At 32.1% G+C, this 20,566-nt stretch overlaps 1 protein-coding gene and 1 non-coding gene across 2 annotated transcripts; one reads left to right on the forward strand and one right to left on the reverse strand.

Annotated features, from left to right (window-relative positions):
* The first annotated feature begins 1,291 nt into the window (after positions 1 to 1,291).
* Positions 1,292 to 1,684, forward strand: LOC128290608 (uncharacterized mitochondrial protein AtMg00810-like). The gene has a single exon (XM_053026325.1). The coding sequence runs from the start codon at positions 1,292 to 1,294 to the stop codon at positions 1,682 to 1,684; it is 393 nt and encodes a 130-aa protein (XP_052882285.1).
* Positions 1,685 to 3,376: 1,692 nt separating this feature from the next.
* LOC128290943 (U2 spliceosomal RNA) lies at positions 3,377 to 3,572 on the reverse strand. Its single transcript, XR_008280722.1, has one exon. It is a non-coding gene; the product is annotated as a U2 spliceosomal RNA (small nuclear RNA).
* Between the last annotated feature and the right edge of the window lie 16,994 nt (positions 3,573 to 20,566).

Consider the following 20,566-nt stretch of genomic DNA (forward strand, 5'->3'; position numbering starts at 1 on the left):
CCTTGACATTTACACTTTTTTTACAATTTAGTCCCTATTGCACAAAACACAAAATATAAAAAATTTCACTATACCCATGTTAGGCCAAATTTTACCCATATCCATACAATTCAATATATTTCATTTATTTCACATCTTAGTCCCTCAAATTATTATTTTTTTCAATTTAGTCCTAATTACTCAAAATCATCAAAAACTCCAATACAAAACATGTTAATCTAAAACATATCTTTCATATTTCATCATCAAACAAAAAAAATCACAAGCTTTCAACAATGACATAACTTAAAATATTCACCAAAATCAGAAATTTAAACATGGGTCTTGTAGATAGCTCAACAACGATCTCAAAAATGTAAAAATTATCAAAAACTGGACTAGTTACATACCTTAATCAAGATCAACCATGGCCAAAACCTAAACTTCTTTGTCTTTTCTTTATGTTTTCATATTCGGTCATAAGAAAAAATAATAAACATGGCTTTTAAGTTATGACATGGCTTTTAAGTTATGTTATAATATAATATATAATAACATATTATTTAATTTATATATATAACCTAAATTAAAACATTAGATTATTACTTATATTATGTCCATTGCCGTCCAAATATAAAACCAATGGCATAATTCCATAATAAACACTTCCTTTTATAAAGACACATTCATTTTGGCCCTTTTATAATTAATCACCAAATTTTCATTTTACGCGATTAAGTCCTTTTATTTAATCGAGCATCCAAACGATAAAATTAAATTACAAAAATTTCATACACACAAATTCACACATAATAAACATAGAAACTAATTTTTAAATATTTTTCTGACTCGAATTCGTGGTCCCGAAACCACCATTCCGACTAAGGTCTAAATCGGGCTGTATAGCCGTGTGACTCAAGTCAGTTTCGACCACGGCCAAGACACACGGGCGTGTCTTGTGGCCGTGTGGGCAAGTCAATATGTATGCCTTGTTTCGACACGGCCTAGACACACGGGTGTGTCTAAAACCGTGTGAGGCACACGGTCTGTTCACATGGGCGTGTGGCCAGTGCTATTTTGAAAAATATTTAAGTTTTGAAAAATTTTGTATGTGATCGGTTTAGTTCCGACCCCTTTTTAATGCATGTTTAAGGTCTCGATGACCTATGTAAGGGACTTAATATGGATGTTTGATTTATGATGCTATGAGGTTTATGAATTGAATGTTAAATGTTCTGTTTTATCCGGTAACACCTTTAACTCTAGTCCGGGACGGATACGGGATAAGGGTGTTAAAGATGATCTCTTGCTAATGGGAAATGATGCACGGTTACTTAATGAATTCAAGCAGGAGATGATGAAGGTTTTTGAGATGATAGATCTCGGATTGATGTCTTTTTTTCTTGGAATGGAAATTAAACATGCTGAGCATGAAGTATTCATCTGCCAGAAGAAGTATGCCAAGGAAATCTTGAAGAAATTTAAACTTGAAGCATGGAAGGAAGTAAGTACTCCTATGAATCAAAAGGAGAAGTTGTGTAAAGAAGATGGAGCTGATAAAGTTGATGAAGGATATTTTAGAAGTTTGATTGGTTGCTTAATGTATCTTATAGCAACACGTCCTGATATTTTAAATGCTGTAAGTATTTGTCACGATTTATACATTGTGCCAGTGAATTGCATCTCAGAACTGCTAAGAGAGTAGTTCGTTATATCAAAGGCACAAGTAATTTTGGTGTTAAATTCACAAGAAGCAAGGAGTTCAAGCTTGTTGGCTTCTCTAATAGTGATTAGCGAGTTCCATTGATGACATGAGTACATCAGGCTATTGATTTACTTTTGGATCTGGTGTCTTCTTATGGAGCTTGAAAAAGCAAGAAACTGTAGCACAATCCACCGCTGAAGCAAAATTTGTTGTTGCAGTAGCTGCTGTTAATCAAACTTTGTGGTTAAGAAAATTATTAAGTGATCTTAACCTTAAATAGAAGGAAAACACAAAAATTTTCGTTGATAATCAAGTTGCCCTTGCAATTTCTCATAATCCAGTATTTCATGGGAAGACTAAGCATTTCAATATTAAGCTTTTCTTTGTGAGGGAAGTGCAAAAAAAATGTAACTTTATACTAGTTCATTGCAAAACAGAGGAGCAGGTTGCAGATATCTTCACCAAGCTGCTTCCAATAAGCAAATTTGAAGTTTTGAGAACAACACTTGGTGTTTGCAGCAACTGAAGCAAGGAGGATTGTTAAAGATTTACTTCAGTTATCTTAATCTACCTAATTTTAGATATAATCATAACTCTTTGATTTGTTTCAGATTTTTTAGAGATTATGATTATGTTAGTAGCCTATTTTTAGTTAGTAGTTGTTAACTTGTTTACTATATAAACACTAGTTTCAATTCAATAAAATATACTTTTTCCATTTCAATTACTTGACTTATTATTTTCTCTTTTCAATAAGTTCTTCTCAGTTCAATTTTTTTCATCATTTTAGTTTTCTTTTCTGATAAAATATCAATAATATCAAATGTAGGGTATGGATTCACATATGCGAAACGCAGAGTCGATGTATTAGACAAAGACAACTAGTTATACACTTACGTTGTGATCGAAAGCGATTTTTTTAACAACGTGGTGGAGAAAATCAGCTACGAGACCAAGTTTGTAGTAGTAGCAGCAGATGGAGGAACAAGTACTAAGGTAACTACAACCTTTTACACCATTGGTGACATTCAGATCTCTCCAGACCTAATGCTCCAAATCAAGTAAGCATCCGAGAAGCGAGCCCTTGTTTTGAAAGCGATTGAAAATTATGTGTTGGCAAATCCCGATTTCTGAAACTCTACTTTCATGGCGTTCAAAGTTTAATGGTGAGGTTTGGATGATGTTTCATGTTTTGTCTTACCCAAAAACCGTGTTGGATTGCGTAATAAGTGATTTGTCTCTCTAGATTTCATCATTTCTATTTCCATTGTAATAAGAGTCTGTTGAGTCGTTTCAAAAATATATACTTGAAAGCAATGTTTTATGGTTCATGACAGTACACTGTTATTATTTTTAATAGAAATTGGCAATGATTGGGTGAATTAACAATTTAAGTTAATTATGTTTTGTTGACACTACCCTGCAAAGTCAAATGGAAATACCAAAACAAGAAAATAGAATTACAATTCACAACATTCCAAGCACATTGATTCAGGGTATTATATTGAACATTATCCAAGGTGTCTACATCCAGATCATTCTCAATGGTCGTTCATGAACCAGATTAGGCCATTACTATCAAACATCTTGCCACAACTAAATAAGTTAAAAGAATAATTCATCAACCAATTATCTTCCAACGATAATCTCATCCCTTGCGTAGATAAATCAAACTTTTAGAACTGGAATTGGGTGTGGTGCGCCAGACCCAAGCAATAGTGCAAAACCTGAGCGACGCTAGAGAACCCCAGTAGCAAGCTACTGTGATGGACCCTCCCACTCGAAAAATATATTTAGTATCGTGTGATCCAATGGATCACGTATCAGATATTAAACTGATAAGAACAGATACTACACTTGATCTTAGCCAAAAGGCCGAGAAAGGTATGATTTCTTATATCGAGGGTCGGGCTATTTAAAACCTGCTTCTTGCCTGTTCTTTCGTACTCTTCCTGATGTGGGATTTTTGCAAATCAGCTAGAAAAGAGCTGCCTACCGCTGCTCCTATAAAGACTGAACCCTTCCTGAATAGACTGATTCTGGGTCTTTTAGGATTTGATTCAACAATCAGGCACCATTTAAGATTTGGTACTTAGAGTTTTTTAAATTCTACAACTAAGGTTAAAAGATTGACAAATATCTTACAATGGTATGGAAAAATGTTACAAAAATAAAAAAAAGAAACATGTGACAATTTTTTAAGATTGTTTGTGAAATAAAAAAATACACTCAGTATATCAAATATTAACTTTAATTTTATATTGAATTACTTTATTATTAGGTGTATTTTCATTAACTAAGAAAAAGGAAATTGACACTGCTAACAAAGACTGATGTTGTAGGTCTTGAGCATTCAAGTTCAAATCTCATGGTACCTCTTAAATGGGAGAAATGTGCTTAAGCATACCTGAACCAACGTTTTCCTTATTTTAACAATTGGACTTACATTTTTAAATTTAAAAAAGAACTAAATTTCTTAAATAAAAGTGGATGGACGAAATAAGAACTAAATTTCTTAAATAAAAGTGGATGGACGAAATTCTAAATATATAAAGAATATAGAAACTTGAAACATATTTTAACTATAATTATATTGTACTTGTACATACATTGTATTTATATTTGTATTTGTATTTGTAAAAATTCTCTCTTTCAAAAGAAAATATTACTTTAATTTTATTGGTCAAGTTATAATTATTTAATTATGTAGTAAATAATTTTATATGTCATACATAAACTTTTATGAATAGTACATTTATGTAATACAATACAATTAAGTAATTAATATATAACTAAAGAAATAGTATATTCAATTTATTGATCAATAATTAGGAAAGTAAAGAAAATTGAAAATTGAAGGTGGTGAAGTAGTATGAATTTACAATATATCAATTTTTTTTGTATTGTACAAATGTTTACATGTATCAATTAACATTAGCTTGGAAGAAGTGGCAAAATCAACTTTTCTCCAAGAATTTATTGAGACAATTTTACTTGAATATCTTTCGACCTAAATAGGATTAGATTTAAACTGTAAATTTTTAAAATTTTTATCTTAATTATTTTTAAAATAAATTTTATAAAATATGATTTTAAAATTTTTAGAAATAAGAGATGAATTGAAAATTTTTTATCACTAAAAGTTAAAATATAACAAGTTTAATGAGACGAATAGAGTATTATAATATTTGAGTTATTAAAATAAGTTGTATATTTTATTATGCTTCTTAGTTATTATTTTTAATAATATTATTTTACACTAATTACATAAATTAAAAAACTTAAATGTATAAAATCACGCACAATGCATGTAGTATTAGAAATTAATATAAGTTCATCATATACTGATAGATAAGCAACCCATCAGTATATTCCTACTTATTTTAACGGAATTTGATCATTAGTAAAAACAAACATCAACATATGACAAATTATTTTGTAATGGTGGCATGTAAACATGTTGTGGATAAACATGCTCCCCCTCACTTCCCCCACTTTTTTTTTTAATTTCTCGATGTAAACATGTCACTATTTTTAAGGTTTTATTCACTTCAGTATAAATATTGGTGTGTAAAAGAGTTACCAACAAATAAATCTCGAGAATACAAAGAAGCTTAATAATTGTTGTGTTTTTAATTGATGAAAACAAACCACTAAACACTATATAGCAAGAATATTAATTTCTATAATGAAAAACTTCGTAATAAATTTTTTATAAAATAATCTATGAATATTACAAAAGGGTAGTACAAAATGAAACTTTCTTTACAAATTTTAGTGTGTCTTCCAAATGAAATTTCACTTTCATTTATAAGAATTCTTATGTCTTCAAACATAACTATCTAACTAAATGTCCATATGGATATTTGCTTATCTTTGCAATAGTTATAACTATTCTAATAGGTATCTATTTAAATGATCATAACTTAAATAATTAAGTAGAGGTGAACAAAACTCGATTCGACTTGAAAAAATGAATTCTTTTTTTAATTTGAGTTAATCGATTTGGGTTATTTGGTTTTTCAAATAAACTTGAATAAGTGATTCAGTTTCTCAAGATTGACACGAGTTGAATTTACAACTTAAATAACTAGAATAATTCGAATAACTCAAATTAAAAATTGGTGTAAATACCTCCTAGGTCCCTATCAATTTCAAAATTAAGCAAATTGGTCCATTATAAACAAATTTACAAAAAACTTCAAAATACTCTTCAAATTTTTTCTTATGTTGGTTGTTGACTGCGAAGCATGAAGCAATGAATGCAAGCTCCTCCTGAGCTTGATTTTCTTCAGCAGCTTGAGCTTGATTAGGTTGTTGCTATTGCACTTTGTTTTTACAAATTCTAAATCATGGCCAAATTGCTTACAATTTTTACACTGCACACCAGGTCTTGTCCAACAAAACTTTTTTGAATGACCCATCTTTCTGTAATTCGAGCATGGTGGATACTTTTTCTTTTCATCATTTCTTTTTTGCCACTCTTTTGCTTGATTCCATTTCTTCTTGCTTTGGTTGCTTGAAGAACATGGAGTTTCCTTGTTTCTTGTTTGGTAAACACCTTCTGCGTGCCCCTCTTCTCTGCTCGCTCTTCTTTTCTTTTGTGCATATAGAGCATTTATGAGCTTTGACAGAGAGATTGTTTTCAAGTCTCTCAAGTCTTCCAAGGACGAGATCTTGGACTTATACCTCTCAGGCAACATTGTGATGACTTTTTCAACAACCCTTTGCTCATTGAATTGATCTCCAAGCAGCCTATATTGTTGACAATGGTCATTATCTTGCCTACATATTGCTTGATAGTTTCAATTTCTTTCATCTTCAGGTTCTCAAAGTCTCTTCACAGATTCAAAAGTTGTTGTTGTCTTGTCTTCATCGTGTAACACCTCTAACCCGTATTCGTCGCCGGAATAGGGTTACGAGGCATTACCAGATAATACACATCACTCACATACATTTATACATTCATAATCAAAATCCATTCAACTCATTCACATTGTCCCTTATAAGGTCTTACGGGACCTTAAAACATGCTTAAAAGAGGTTCGGGATTAAGCCGATAACATTTGCAAACTTTGAGAAACATATAAAATTTTTTAACATTTAAGGGTCACACGCCCGTGTAAACAGGCCGTGTGCCCCACACGGCTACCAGACACGCTCGTGTCTCAGGCCGTGTGAAAATAGGGCATATATACTGACTTGCACCACACGGCCGGAGACACGCCCTTGTGCTATGGCCGTGGGAAAACTTAAGAGGTTACTGACTTCGGTCACACGGTCGGTCACACGCCTATGTGTCAGCCCGTGTGCCACACACGGCCAGTAGATGCGCCCGTGTATCTAGGCCGTGTCAAAACTGTAGGGTATACTGCCTTAATTCGAAAGGGTACCCCAAGGGACACACGGTCGTGTAACATGACTGTGTGTCACACACAGCTGAGACAAACGTCCATGTCTCTGCTCATGTGGACAAAAATAGGCCATTTGCAAAGCAAATTTGCCACCCTTCTCTCATGTACACGTAGCCAACAAAATGGTGTCAAAACAACACATATATAGGCAGCCAAAACATACCAATTCACACAAATATCATGCCATTTATCATCAACCATTTCAATTACTCAACTCCTTATTCAAAACATACCAAATTATTAAGCCAAAATCATCACAAATTGCATAAATTCCAAATGCATTAATTCATCATCTTATCATTTATTTCATGTCACAACACACCATTTAGCCACATCAACAACCAAGGCAAACCTACCCAAAACAAGCCAATACATAAGGCATTATTTATATCCAATATATCACTTACCAAACACATCACCTAGGCCAACTTAAATGACCAAATACATGCCAACATTTTCTACTAAAGCAAGCCAAATCTCATGGCTATATCAAATCTCAAAATATAACAAGCATCCAAAATATACCAACAAGTATTTGATAGTGTGATGATGGTTTCCGATGATCCCCGATGTACGAGCTAGAAAATCTATAAAACATGAAAAGAACACATAAAGTAAGCTTTAAAAGCTTAGTAAATTCATACTAATTATACTCAACAGTTCATAATATACAAATCATCAATTTGAATTTATTAATATCTAAATCATGGTGACCAACAAACTTTCCTCATACTTACTCAAGTATTTATAAACAAGTTCATAACTTCTTCTATTTAGATTTCATGCTTTATATGTACATACTTATTCAACTTCATATTGAACTCATACCTTTACGTGATACTGTCGAATACTCGCTATCTCGCACACTAAGTGCTTTTCTGTAACACCCTCTAACCCTTATCCGTCTCCGGAACAGGATTACAGGGCATTACCGGTCTGTACAGTTCAATTATAGTCATTTATTAAAATAAATATTTCTAACCCTGCAAATTAAAACTTCAACCAATACAATTTGCCAACATTCAAATAATCCAAATACATTTAAATATACTCAAATCTTACCAATCTAAAACATTTTTTAACCTATTCAATGAATCTTTTTAAGTATATCACTTACTTTATCAATTATTTCAACTTCATACTATATACCATTGCCAACCATAATTTACTTATTTCATCAATACTTTCACAACCTAGATGACTCTCATAAGACATCCTAGGTACATGCTATTACCAATACTCAACATACTTTACCTCATCGAATTCGGGATTGGCCTGGGATGCTGATTTAACGGTCTGGCCTTAACTTAACCTACGCACTGAAATAAACCGAACGCTGAGTATACACTCAGTGGTTTTCAATAATCTGAACACTTAAACAATTATAAAACACATTAATTTATATATATTGAACTATTCAAACTCAATGAGTATTCAAACATTCACTTTTCAGCCAATGTTTTGATCTACTTTAAATTCAAAATCATTTATTATTTTTCAATAGCAATTAATCAATCAAGAATATTCATTAACAATCATCAATCGAACAATTATTTATTCAAGAATCGGTTATTCGGTAACAATCAATTATTCAATAATAATCGGTTATTCAAGATTATTCAACCGATCGGTTATCCAAGAATAGTCAATTATTCAAGAAAATCGATATACAAGAACAATTAAATTATTCAAGAATAATCGATCTTTCCGGTTCCTTTATTTACCCCTATTAGCATGACTCGGACCTGAGCGGATACACGGATCCAACGAACACACCAAGATCGACACATAGTGCCTCATCGGCCGGGTTTTAACGAATAAAGATAACGATGGCGATGCGATACATAAAGTACTTTATCGAACAAATCCAAGCGGTAAAGAATAAAGATACGATACACGGAGTACCTCATCGGAACAAATCCGAAATAGTAACAATAACGGTAACAGTAACAATATCCGACACACAAAGTGTAACAGTAGTCGACACATAAGTGACTGATCAGTAAGTCGGTAAAACCCGTACTCTTCCATATCCTATGGCATGCCAACTATATCCGACTAGCCCGACTAGTTAATAGGGTATTTAATTCACTTTTCAGTTTTCAATTAATTCATATTTTAATTAATTAACTATATATTTTCAATTCAATATAATTCCATTCACTTTTCACTAATAAATATTCAATTTCACAATAATCACATTTTTCTATCAATTTCATCACACTTCCAACTACATATATTTTCCAATATAATAAATATTTATTATTCAATTTCCACATCAATATTCATTTCAATTCAAACATTCACATATATTCATAAATCAATTCAATATAATCAATATTCAATCCAATTCAAATAATCATATCAAAACACCTACTATATATATATATATTTTAAATAATAAATCCAACAATTTAAGTATTAAGTTCGGATTATAAAAATACAAACTGTAATTTCTGAGCTAACTCCCGTTGTCTTTGTCTTTTTCCTTGCTTAGCTGAGATTTCCCGAGACAACATTAGCTATTAAACTTCCAAGCTTTAAAATCCCTATTTCTTTGTTTTCCTTTCTTTTCTTCTTTATTTCTTTCCTTCCCTACTTTTCGATCCACATTCTGTTTCTTTCTCTTTATTTTCTTTATTTCATTTGTTTTGTTTATATATATATATAATATAATAACATTAATAAATATCTATTTAATAATCAATTATTACTTTTACATTTGTATACATATATATTAATACACTTGTATCAATTTATTTCTATACACTTGTCTTTATTTAATTTATTTATCATATAAATATCTTATAACATAATAATTTAATTAATAAATATATTTTATAAATAATAAATATCTATTAATACTTAAATACAAGTATTACAAGTGTATGTATTTTTATTAATACATTTGTATCCAATCATTACCATACATTTGTCTTACTTTTATTTATTTATCATATAATATCAATTTAATAATAATAAATACATTAATACTTTCTTAAATAAAAGTAAATACATACATGTATTACAAATGTATGTACATTATTTATCACACATGTATTTTATTTTATCACACACTTGGCACTCACTTTGACTTATTTACTTATTTAATCCCTCAATTTTCTTTATTCTATAATTAAACTTTCACACTTCATTCGATTTAATTCTTTTATCCATTTATCCTTAATTAAGCTAAATTCACTTCATTAAACTTTAATTAACCACTCACTTAACTTCATAAATATTTTTACTAAATATTTACGAATCCATTTTTCAGAAATGAAGACTCGAAAATACACTTTTCCTATAACCGTAAAGTTCGGGTCATTACACTTTCATAGCCAAAGCTATTTCAATCTCACACACTAAGTGCCACATACAGCCGAAGCTATTTTGATTTGCACACTAAGTGCTTTATATAGTCGAAGCTATTTCAAATGCACACTAAGTGCCAAACATAATCGATTTGTCGTCGTACGTAACCATCGTATCATATATATAATTCATGCAATATTAAAGCATTAAAACATAATTGTAATAATGTTTAGCACGTACGAACTTACTTCGGACGTAAAAACGATGAAAGTGGTTAATTAGTCGAGTACTTTGTTCTTGCCTCGATCTAAGTCCAGGTTCCTCTTTTCTTGATCTATATTATAACAATTCAACTCATTTAATCACATAATCTTTCAATTTCATCCATAAACATATATTTAAGCCAATTTACACTTTGGCCCTAAACTTTCACATTTTTTACAATTTAGTCCTTATTTCATAAATACACAAAATTCACACAATTAAATTCAATTACATGCTATAAAAATTTCCTAGGGACCCCTAGCAGCCTAAAAATTTCATTTATTTCACAATTTAACCCCTAAATTTACACTTTTCTTAATTTAATCCATAATATACATTTTTATTCAAAATCAGTTTACAAACATGTATATCAAGCACCAAGCTTTCATAATTCATCATCAAACATCATAAAACACATGAATTCATCAATGGAAACTTCAAAAATCATCAACCAATTCAAAAATTAGGGCATGGGCTAGCTAGAACACGAAGCAATGATCACAAAAAATATAGAAATCATCAAAAATCGAGCTCAAAACATACCTCAATTAAGCCACACAAGTGTCGAACCCTGAATGAGCTTAAATATTTTATTTTATTTTTATTTTTGGTGGAATATGATGATAATGAAGCCAAATTTTGGTTTTCTTTTATTAATAATAACATTAATAACCAAATTACCAATTTAACCTTAATTAAAACTATTTTAAAACATCAAATATAAGACCATTTATGTCCATTCCCACTATCAATGGTCTATTTACAACATAAGGACTTCACATTTAATAAGCCATAGCAATTTGACACCTTTATCAAATAGAATGCAACTTTTTCATTTTATGCGATTAAGTCTTTTCCTCAAATTGAGCTATAAATGATAAAATTAGCTCACAAAATTTTAACACATATATTCACATGCTATAAACACCAAAAATAATATTAAAATAATTTCACGACCTATTTGTGGTTCCAAAACCACTATTTCAATTTAGCTAAAATCAGGTTGTTACACGCCGTCCCGTGGAACTCTTCCTTCAATCTATGTTAGGCTTGTTTGGGAGTTTCACAAGCCATAATTCTTGTGAAAATAACATCAGACACATTATTCTGAAGGCAATACAAAGCCTTATACTTATTAGCAACCTCATCAATTTGCTGTCTAGTTTGAGCTATCGTTGGATTAGCTTGCAACAATGGTGGTTCTCTGTCTGAATCAAAACTTCCGAAAAATCATATGCCTGAAGATACATCTTCATCTTCATTACCCAAATATAGCAGTTTTCTCCAGCAAAACTAGGAGGTGGAGGTGGTGTAAAACTTCCAAACAACATTGCAATACAAACAAGATACAATAGACACTATTTTCAACAAGAAAAAAAATACACACAAGGCCCTTAAAGACTTGGACTCTTGACACCAATTGTTGGAGTTTAGAAAAGTTGAGAGAAAAAAACAAGGAAAAATACTTAGCAGAATTTTTACTGCTATAAAAGTTTTACTCATGATTATTTTCTTTACGCATGAAATACAATATATATGGGTGTATTGGTTACAAAGAATTCAACAAACCCTACTAAAAACACCTTGTAAATAAAAAAGATGAAACTTATACATAAATTGATTAGGTAAAAGTCAGTACCTAAAAATGTCTCTGCTTACTTTAACAAGTAATCTCAGCAAGCAAACTAATTACAAAATATCATCAGCAGAATATGCCAACCCTTCTTGTAATACATTTGGGGTTCGCCAACAACTCATAATAGCTCGCATTTGACTTAGTAAGCAACTTGAGTTGAGCTTGCACTTTTGGTTGAGCTTGCAGCTTTAGGTGAGCTCGCAGTTTCACGGGAAGAGTTCGCCATTGCATGAATGGCCACTCCGCAACAAGCTTGATTCCCAATCAAATACGTGAACATGCTGCTTCGGTTCGCATATGACACTCTGCCAGGCAGTAGGCAAGCCATCCACAAATTGTAATTTCAGTGGTTTGTTGGAAAATATAGACATCACATATATAATAAGGGTAATTACATGTTATTATTTACTATCATAATAGGATAGCCCAAATTAAAATTGATTTAATTTTGTTAAGATTTATTGGGCTTTAGCTATTAAATAAAGTATGTGTCAAATATGTATAGATATTCTAGTAACTAATTTCTAATTAATGATGGGCTGATTAGAAATTAGGGTTAATATGCAAAAGTGATGTATTAGGATTATGGTCCCCAAATTACATATAAGATTATTTTTTTAATATTGCATCAACTTTTCTAATATTTCATCTTTAGAAAAGAAAGATCCACTTTCTCTAGGTTACATATGTGCTAATTTGGAAGGTTAAAACAGCATGAACTGTAGATTTCAAGAAATTGATGAATTCAGGTACATTTCCACATCTAGTTTTGGTCTTGATTTATCTTTGATAATTTGACATGATAGATCCTGATTTATGGTTTGTTATGTTTTACACCAAATATTATTTTACAGTTCTAATAAGTGGCATCTGAGCCTCGTCATGTTAAATAATTAAGAATGAATTGATTCTTTATTTTTTTAGATTGATTCTTTTTTGAAATTTTATGGATTTGGTAACTTAATTTTAGATTATATGATGTTTGAGATTCATATTGATGTTTTTTAAGTTTTGATTATTATATTGAAACTTTGAGATTTATGAATATCGATTGAAATCTTTGAATGTTATTGGTTTGGTATGAATTGCTTTAGTGCAATCCACACGAATTATTTTGGCTAAATTGAAGTTTATCTATGGGAATTATTGTGCGATTGAAAACCATTAATTATTAGGCTTAAATCAATATATGTACTTTGGATGTATTAATTAATTTGGTGATTAACCCTCAAACAATACTCTGATATAGTTGAGTAGAATAATTTGGTGCAAGTAAAATTATGGATTAAGTTATGAGCTTTTAATATTTATTATGTTTTTCTATTTGGTTTTGGAGTCAGAAGCATAATGCGATTAGCAATTCTGATTTTCTTTTCGGTAATACTTTTTTGGTTCATTAAGTATTATTTATTTATTTATTGTTTCTTAAGTTTGCATAATGATATGTTTACGGTAGAATTTTGGAATATGCATGCTGTTGATTTTTTTTTTTGTGGTTTTCAGTTTAGTGATTTTAGTTTTTGGTAAAAGGATTTTGGTAGCACAAAATTATATTTTTATGATATATATATATATTTAAAGAATTTGGTTTTAAGTTCGGTTATATAATATTAGGTTTTGACTTTTTATGATTTCAAATATTTGGTTAAATTTTGATGATATGGTTTATTGTAAGAATGGCTAGATATGCTAACTATTATAATTTTGTTTTTGAGATTTATTGGCTAGAAAATATTTTTAAATATTCATACAAAAATATGTTTAATCGTAAATACAATTTTGGATTTATATGTTATATACTGAGGTAAATTTTTCTATTTGATTTTGAATACACGTACATGCATATGCATGAATTGCTTTGATGTTTTGTCTATGTTAAAATTATGAATACATATGTTTGTTAATTATTTTTGGATTATTTTGGGAACTATAAAACAATAAAAAAAATTTTAAAATTTCTAATATGAGAGTGAAGAATATACTAACGGGTTACTACTTTTATTTGCTTTTTACAAATTTAAAAACAAGATTACAAATAGCCACATTCCAAGCACATGAATTCAGGGTCTTATTTGAAGATTTTAAAAGGTATTCTGATTTAAATAATTCGCGGTGCTTGTTCATTAGCTAAAATAGGCCTCTACTTATTATAAAGACATTATTTACAATGATTGCATGAATTAGTGAAACTTATTGAACTAGAATTGGGTGTGGTTCGCCAGGCCTAAGCAATAGTGCAAAACCTGGTCGACGATAGAGAGCTCCAGTACTAAGGTAATGTGATGGACTCACCCACTAAAAAGATAAATTTAATATCTTGTGATCCAATGGATCACATATCATGATAGAAGCTTAGCAAAATAGAAAATTCTTTCAAGAAGGAATGAAGTAACTAACAGAGGTATTATTCTTATTCAATCTTAGCTTCTCTTCAGTACAACATGTCGAAACCATTTTTTTATCGAGTTTTGGAAAATGGGAATCGACTTTAAGAAAAACGAAAACGGGAGTCGGCACCAATCTTTTTAGGTGTGAATGGATCACCTTATAAAATGTTTTGTTTTAAAACATTAATTTTGGTCTACGAAAGTCGAGAAAACGGATTCGGGAGTCGGTTACGTACGAGGAAGGGTTAGCACCCTCGTAAAGCCCAAAAATTGGTACCTAATTGATTATCAAGTGTCTTTAATGTCGAAAATTTGAAAGTTTTAAGATGCAAACCTCTTTTAGTTAGAATGTCTCAATTTTGAAAATTAAGGCTCACTTATTTCAAACGAGTCAAAACATCACATCCAGTAAGTTAGGACGCAACATTTTAAAACCTTCGAAACTAAGCTCGTCTTTCAAAATTTCTATCTCAAACAACAAAACGCCATATCCAAGAAGTTAGGACACTATGTTTTGAAATCTCAAAATAATTGTTTAAGTTTTGAAAACTCAAAATCACTTAGAAGGGTGCTTGACTATTCGAATTCAACGAGAAAAGTCGCAACCCAGTAAGTTAGGGCACTACCTTTCTTGAATTTTCCAAACATCAAGCATTGCCTTCTATTTTTTTTTTAAAAAAAACCTTGGAATATTATTTTAAATGACGTTTTAGGATGACATATTAATGCATCATGAAGCATAGATGTACAAAATATTCTAACATTTCCATACAAACATAAATAATATCATTAAGACAAAACTAAATAACATGAACATACGTTTAATGAAAAAATTATACTAGGGTGAATATAAGATAATAAACAAATAAAAATATGAGTAAACTAAAAGAAAAACATAATACATGCAAAAATTATACAACAATATATATCATAAAATAGCATATAAAAGAAATAATTAAACATAGTATATAAAAAAATGAAACTATGCACAAATAAGATAAATGACATACACTAAAAAATGAATAAATAAAACATTTACAAATTATAAAAATATAATGCAATAGTTCAAAATACTGAAATGATAATATAATATATATACATGCATAGAAAATATATATTTGAAAATAAACTATAAAAAAGGTTAAATATTATAATATATAAAATACATAATCAAATGTATAAAAGATAGGAATAAATTTACATATTTGAAAAATGAAGAAATTAAAATAAAATAAAAAGGTTGAAAAACTAAGATAGACGAAGAATAAAATAAGAACAAACCACAGAGAGTAAGAACGCAAGATGGAGAGAAATTTGAGTGAATGCTCTCAAAAATTCTTATTGCTTCCCAAAACTCAAGTCATTTACAATGAAGGGAGAGGCCTCTATTTATAGTTGAGCCTCCCTAAATCCAACGGTACAGATCAATTACATCAACGGTTAAGATTAAAGAACATCTACAAATTAAATCTCCAAGATTACAAGATCATATCTTCAAGATTGCATATCATATCTAAGATTGCATATCATATCTAAGATTGTATCATATCTAATATTGCATATCATATCTAAGATTGCATATCCTTAAAGATTATATTTTCATATGAGTCAAGCTCATAGATGGACCTTCAATCTTTTTAAGTAATGAGCCATTTCGATTGGGCCAAATTATATGTTTGTAATTTTGTACTGGACTTGGACTTTGTTTTTTTGTTATTTTTAACTTATTTCTGGGCTCGGGCAAAATTGAGTGTCTACAGCTGCCCCTCTTTGCTCATTGCTGTGTAACAGGAATAGAGCAAAGACTATAAAAGGACCAATTTTGGCCGGGCTCGCCGAGTCTTGAGTTCTTGATTCTTGATCTTCTTTAAATGGCCTCTTGACGGCTTCAATCTACTTCACTGCAACTCAGGAAGGCAATATCTGCTAACTTTGATCTGCTCCCCGTCTAATACAGAGACGCCAAATCTGTTATCTTCGATCTGTTTTCTGACAATACAGAGATGCCAAATCATCTTAGATTTGCTTCAACGTAAACACGTAAAAGCCAAATCTGCTATATCTTCGATTTGCTCCTTATGAACACAAAGATGCCAAATCATCTTGGATCTGCTTCAGTAAAATCATATGAAGGTTAGATCTGCTATGTATCTGCTCTCTGTCAAAATGGAGATGCCAGATCTGTTATCTTGGATCTACTTTGGTGTGAGAACATCCGAAAGCCAAATTTGCTATGTCTTCGATTTGCTCTCTGTCGAATATAGAGACGCCCGATCTGCTATCTTCGATTTGTTCCCTGTCATTGCAGAGATACCAAATCATCTTGGACCCTACTGCTTAGGGGGTTAAGGTGCATCGTCTTCGATCTGCTCTGCTACTACTTAGGGATAAGATCTGCAAATTTAACCTGTTACCCTACTGCTTAGGGGATTAAGGTGGGTCTTCGATCTGCTCCACTACTGCTTAGGGAGATAAGATCTGCAAATTTAACCTGTTACCCTACTGCTTAGGGGATTAAGGCGAGTCGTCGTTGATCTGCTCCGCTACTGCTTAGGGAGATAAGATCTGCGAACCTGTTACCCTACTGCTTAAGGGATTAAGGCGAGTCTTCGATCTGCTCCACTACTGCTTAGGGAGATAAGATCTGCAAATTTAACCTGTTACCCTACTGCTTAGGGGATTAAGGCGAGTCTTCGATCTGCTCCACTACTGCTTAGGGAGATAAGATCTGCAAATTTAACCTGTTACCCTACTGCTTAGGGGATTAAGGCGAGTCTTCGATCTGCTCCACTACTGTTTAGGGGATTAAGGCGAGTCTTAGATCTGCTCCACTACTGCTTAGGGAGATAAGATCTGCAAATTTAACCTGTTACCCTACTGCTTAGGGGATTAAGGCGAGTCTTCGATCTGCTCCACCATTGCTTAGGGGATTAAGGCGCTGAATTTTGTAATTTTCAATCAACCTTGCTACATTGTCCACTGGGGAATCCACCTGTAGAATTGATTTCCTGGAATTTATGCTTATGCCAAATAATTAAGATGCCATGATCGAAACGAGTCAAATGCTCCTAATTAGACATATTATGATGCAAAATTTTTATGAAAATAACTCCTATTTCAGACGTCATCATTCATTCATCTATCGAGCTTTCCACCTCGTTCTTCTCGACATATCAATCATACTCTGCTCGTATGCCTCGAATCTTCTCCATCAATTTGGTCTACCGTACCATTCCTTGAATGTTACGACCCACTGAAGATGTTTATAAAATGATCCTTTCTTAAGATCAATATTGCTTAAAACGTCCAACCACCTTTTGGACTGAAGAAGAAAATCTCTCGAGTATCTCTAACCCATACATATGAGAATTCCTTAAACAATTGTCTTGTTTCTGTTTCTTGTATTATCTAGAAATTTCCATAGTAATATGCAAAACTTCGTTTGTGAAGATATTTTAGTTCATCTATCATTATTTCAATGCAACATGCTTTTTGAATAATGAGAGACAAATAAATTGATCCTAAGGATAATTAGATTTGGACAAATTATTGGAATGAATGCAAAAGGATTAACCTGAGAACATATCTTTGGGAAGAAAAAGAATCCAAAGATAGTAAATAGGACAGAAATCAGATGCCCCAGATATCGCCGCTTGAGAGTCTATACACCAGCTCCATGAAGACTTTCTTGAGTTCAACATGTGTTTAAAAGATCCAAAGTAATTTGTTGATGCATCGATATGTAACATACTTCACTTCTCATCGAATCCGGTATAGCAAGGTCACTACATGACTTTCCAAATTTGAGCTGCCCTTTCGGGTTTTCAACTCAAAACCCCTTTGGTCTCAAGGCGCCCTTTGCGGGTTTTCACCTTGGCCTCTCCATTTTTTTACTTTTTTCTTTTTATTTATTTATTTTTCTTTTCTTTTTTTTTTCCTTTTTTTTGAAATAGAAGTCCCAAAGTGCCCTTTGCGGGTTTTCACCTTGGCTTCCCTTCTCCTTTAGACAAAGTACTCCTTGACCGAGTCCGAATTCACTGGATCAAAAAAAATTTTCCTATCCATTTCTTGTCAAAATCAGTGCACCTCTAGAGAAAGCCCTCTTCGCAACATATGGCCCTTCCCAATTCGGCATCCTTTTGCATGGGAAGGATCTCTTTCAGCACAAGGTTTCCTTTATGAAATTCTTTTGGACGAACCTTCTTTGTCATAAGTCTGTGTCATCCATTCTTGGTACATTTGCTTGGGATGAATACTTTCAAGTTAAGTTTACTAGAGGTATTCAATTCTTGAATCCATCAAAGCTTGGAGGAAAAATCTTGATTCATAAACCCATGAGAAAGGGATTGCCCCAATGAGCGATCCGGGCCGTTGTTTGTCAAACCCTACAAAAGATGGTTCAATGATTCTCGTGAGACAAGAATGAAGTTCTTGACTTTATCCTTCAACCTGAAAAGCTGAGGTACAGAGATTACTCCCGGAGCATACATCTCACCATGACTCGATGATGTTTCTGAAGCATCCCTAATCTTCATAAATTGCCCCCAACTGTGAAGCTACCAAATGAGCGTAGCAAATAGGAGCCACAACAAATATGGCTGTGGTGCTCCTTTGATACATATAGGATAGAGAATGAACAAACTCATGCAGATCATCAGCTGAAAACCCAGCCTGGTCTAAGAAAACATGATAGTGGGTCTACCTCGTGATTCCAATTATTCCAGCATGGGTACCAAGGTAAAAATCATTGTTCTTTGGATGGCATACTTTGTTGTCAATGACAGTACCATGTAGCACATTGTCAGGAGATCCCTGCTGAAAAAACTTGGTATGATGGTTTTTCGTACAATAATAACCATAATCTTTAGGGTTCTACTTCTCGCCAAGGAACTTGCAAGCCTCAATAACTTGATCAAAACTTGATTGAATTGAGACTCGCTAACCCCATCCCTGAAAATAATGATTTGATCAGGTTTCCTCTTCCCTGAACTTGTATAGAAGTCTAAGAGAGCTTCCTTCATGATACTGTCATCCACTTTGTCAGAAACTGGTTTTGAAGAAAGAATCTATCATTTTGAGCTTCAGAGATCGTATGCGGCGATGCCCCATAGTGAAATCAATGGCCACACTGGAGCTAACCATCGCAGACTATTGACGGCACATCGATCGCTCAGAAAGCCAAACAATGCACCCATTCAAGGATGATGGTTGGAACCTTTGAAACAACTGGAATTGAAGGTGTTTGCCCAGTAGTAAGCATAGAGAGTAGGCGGTAGTTTCTTATGCCAATTTTTACCAGTCTCGGTCATCTTCTGTAATTTGTTTTTTTTTCTTTTTCTTTTCTTTTGGCAACCTTTATTTTGCTGTGGTATGGCGCATTATCTTTGAAAAGACTGCAAACTTTTGGCATTGTGCAGTTATATATAATCTTTTTTTTTTTTGAAATGAATGACTTTTGACTTTGTAATATTGGCATATGAAGCTATCTCCCCCTCTTAATGGAGTAGTTGACGTCCATAAAGATGAGTCATTGTCAGCTTGAAACTTTTGACGAGCTCGGGCCCATAACATACATGCCCCATAAGTCTTGACTCTTTTAAATTGGGCATTCATTGTAAAACTGATGCGATCCCTTTCCATGGTGGACCAACAGTGCCCCAAAACCTCATGTTTATCCTGGCAATTGCAAATCCTCCTGTATGCATCTTTGGACCACATTTTTGAATTCCCATAATAGTTTTAACAAGGTCTTGTTTTGTCTTCTCAGCTAATTCCAATTTCGCAATCTTTCCTTCCTCTAAGGCTATATTTCCTACCACCACTTCATGGGGTAAAAACCATTTTCAACAAATTCAGAAACAAGTCA

This window comes from Gossypium arboreum, chromosome 3, assembly GCF_025698485.1.
Source record: "Gossypium arboreum isolate Shixiya-1 chromosome 3, ASM2569848v2, whole genome shotgun sequence".
NCBI lineage: Eukaryota > Viridiplantae > Streptophyta > Magnoliopsida > Malvales > Malvaceae > Gossypium > Gossypium arboreum.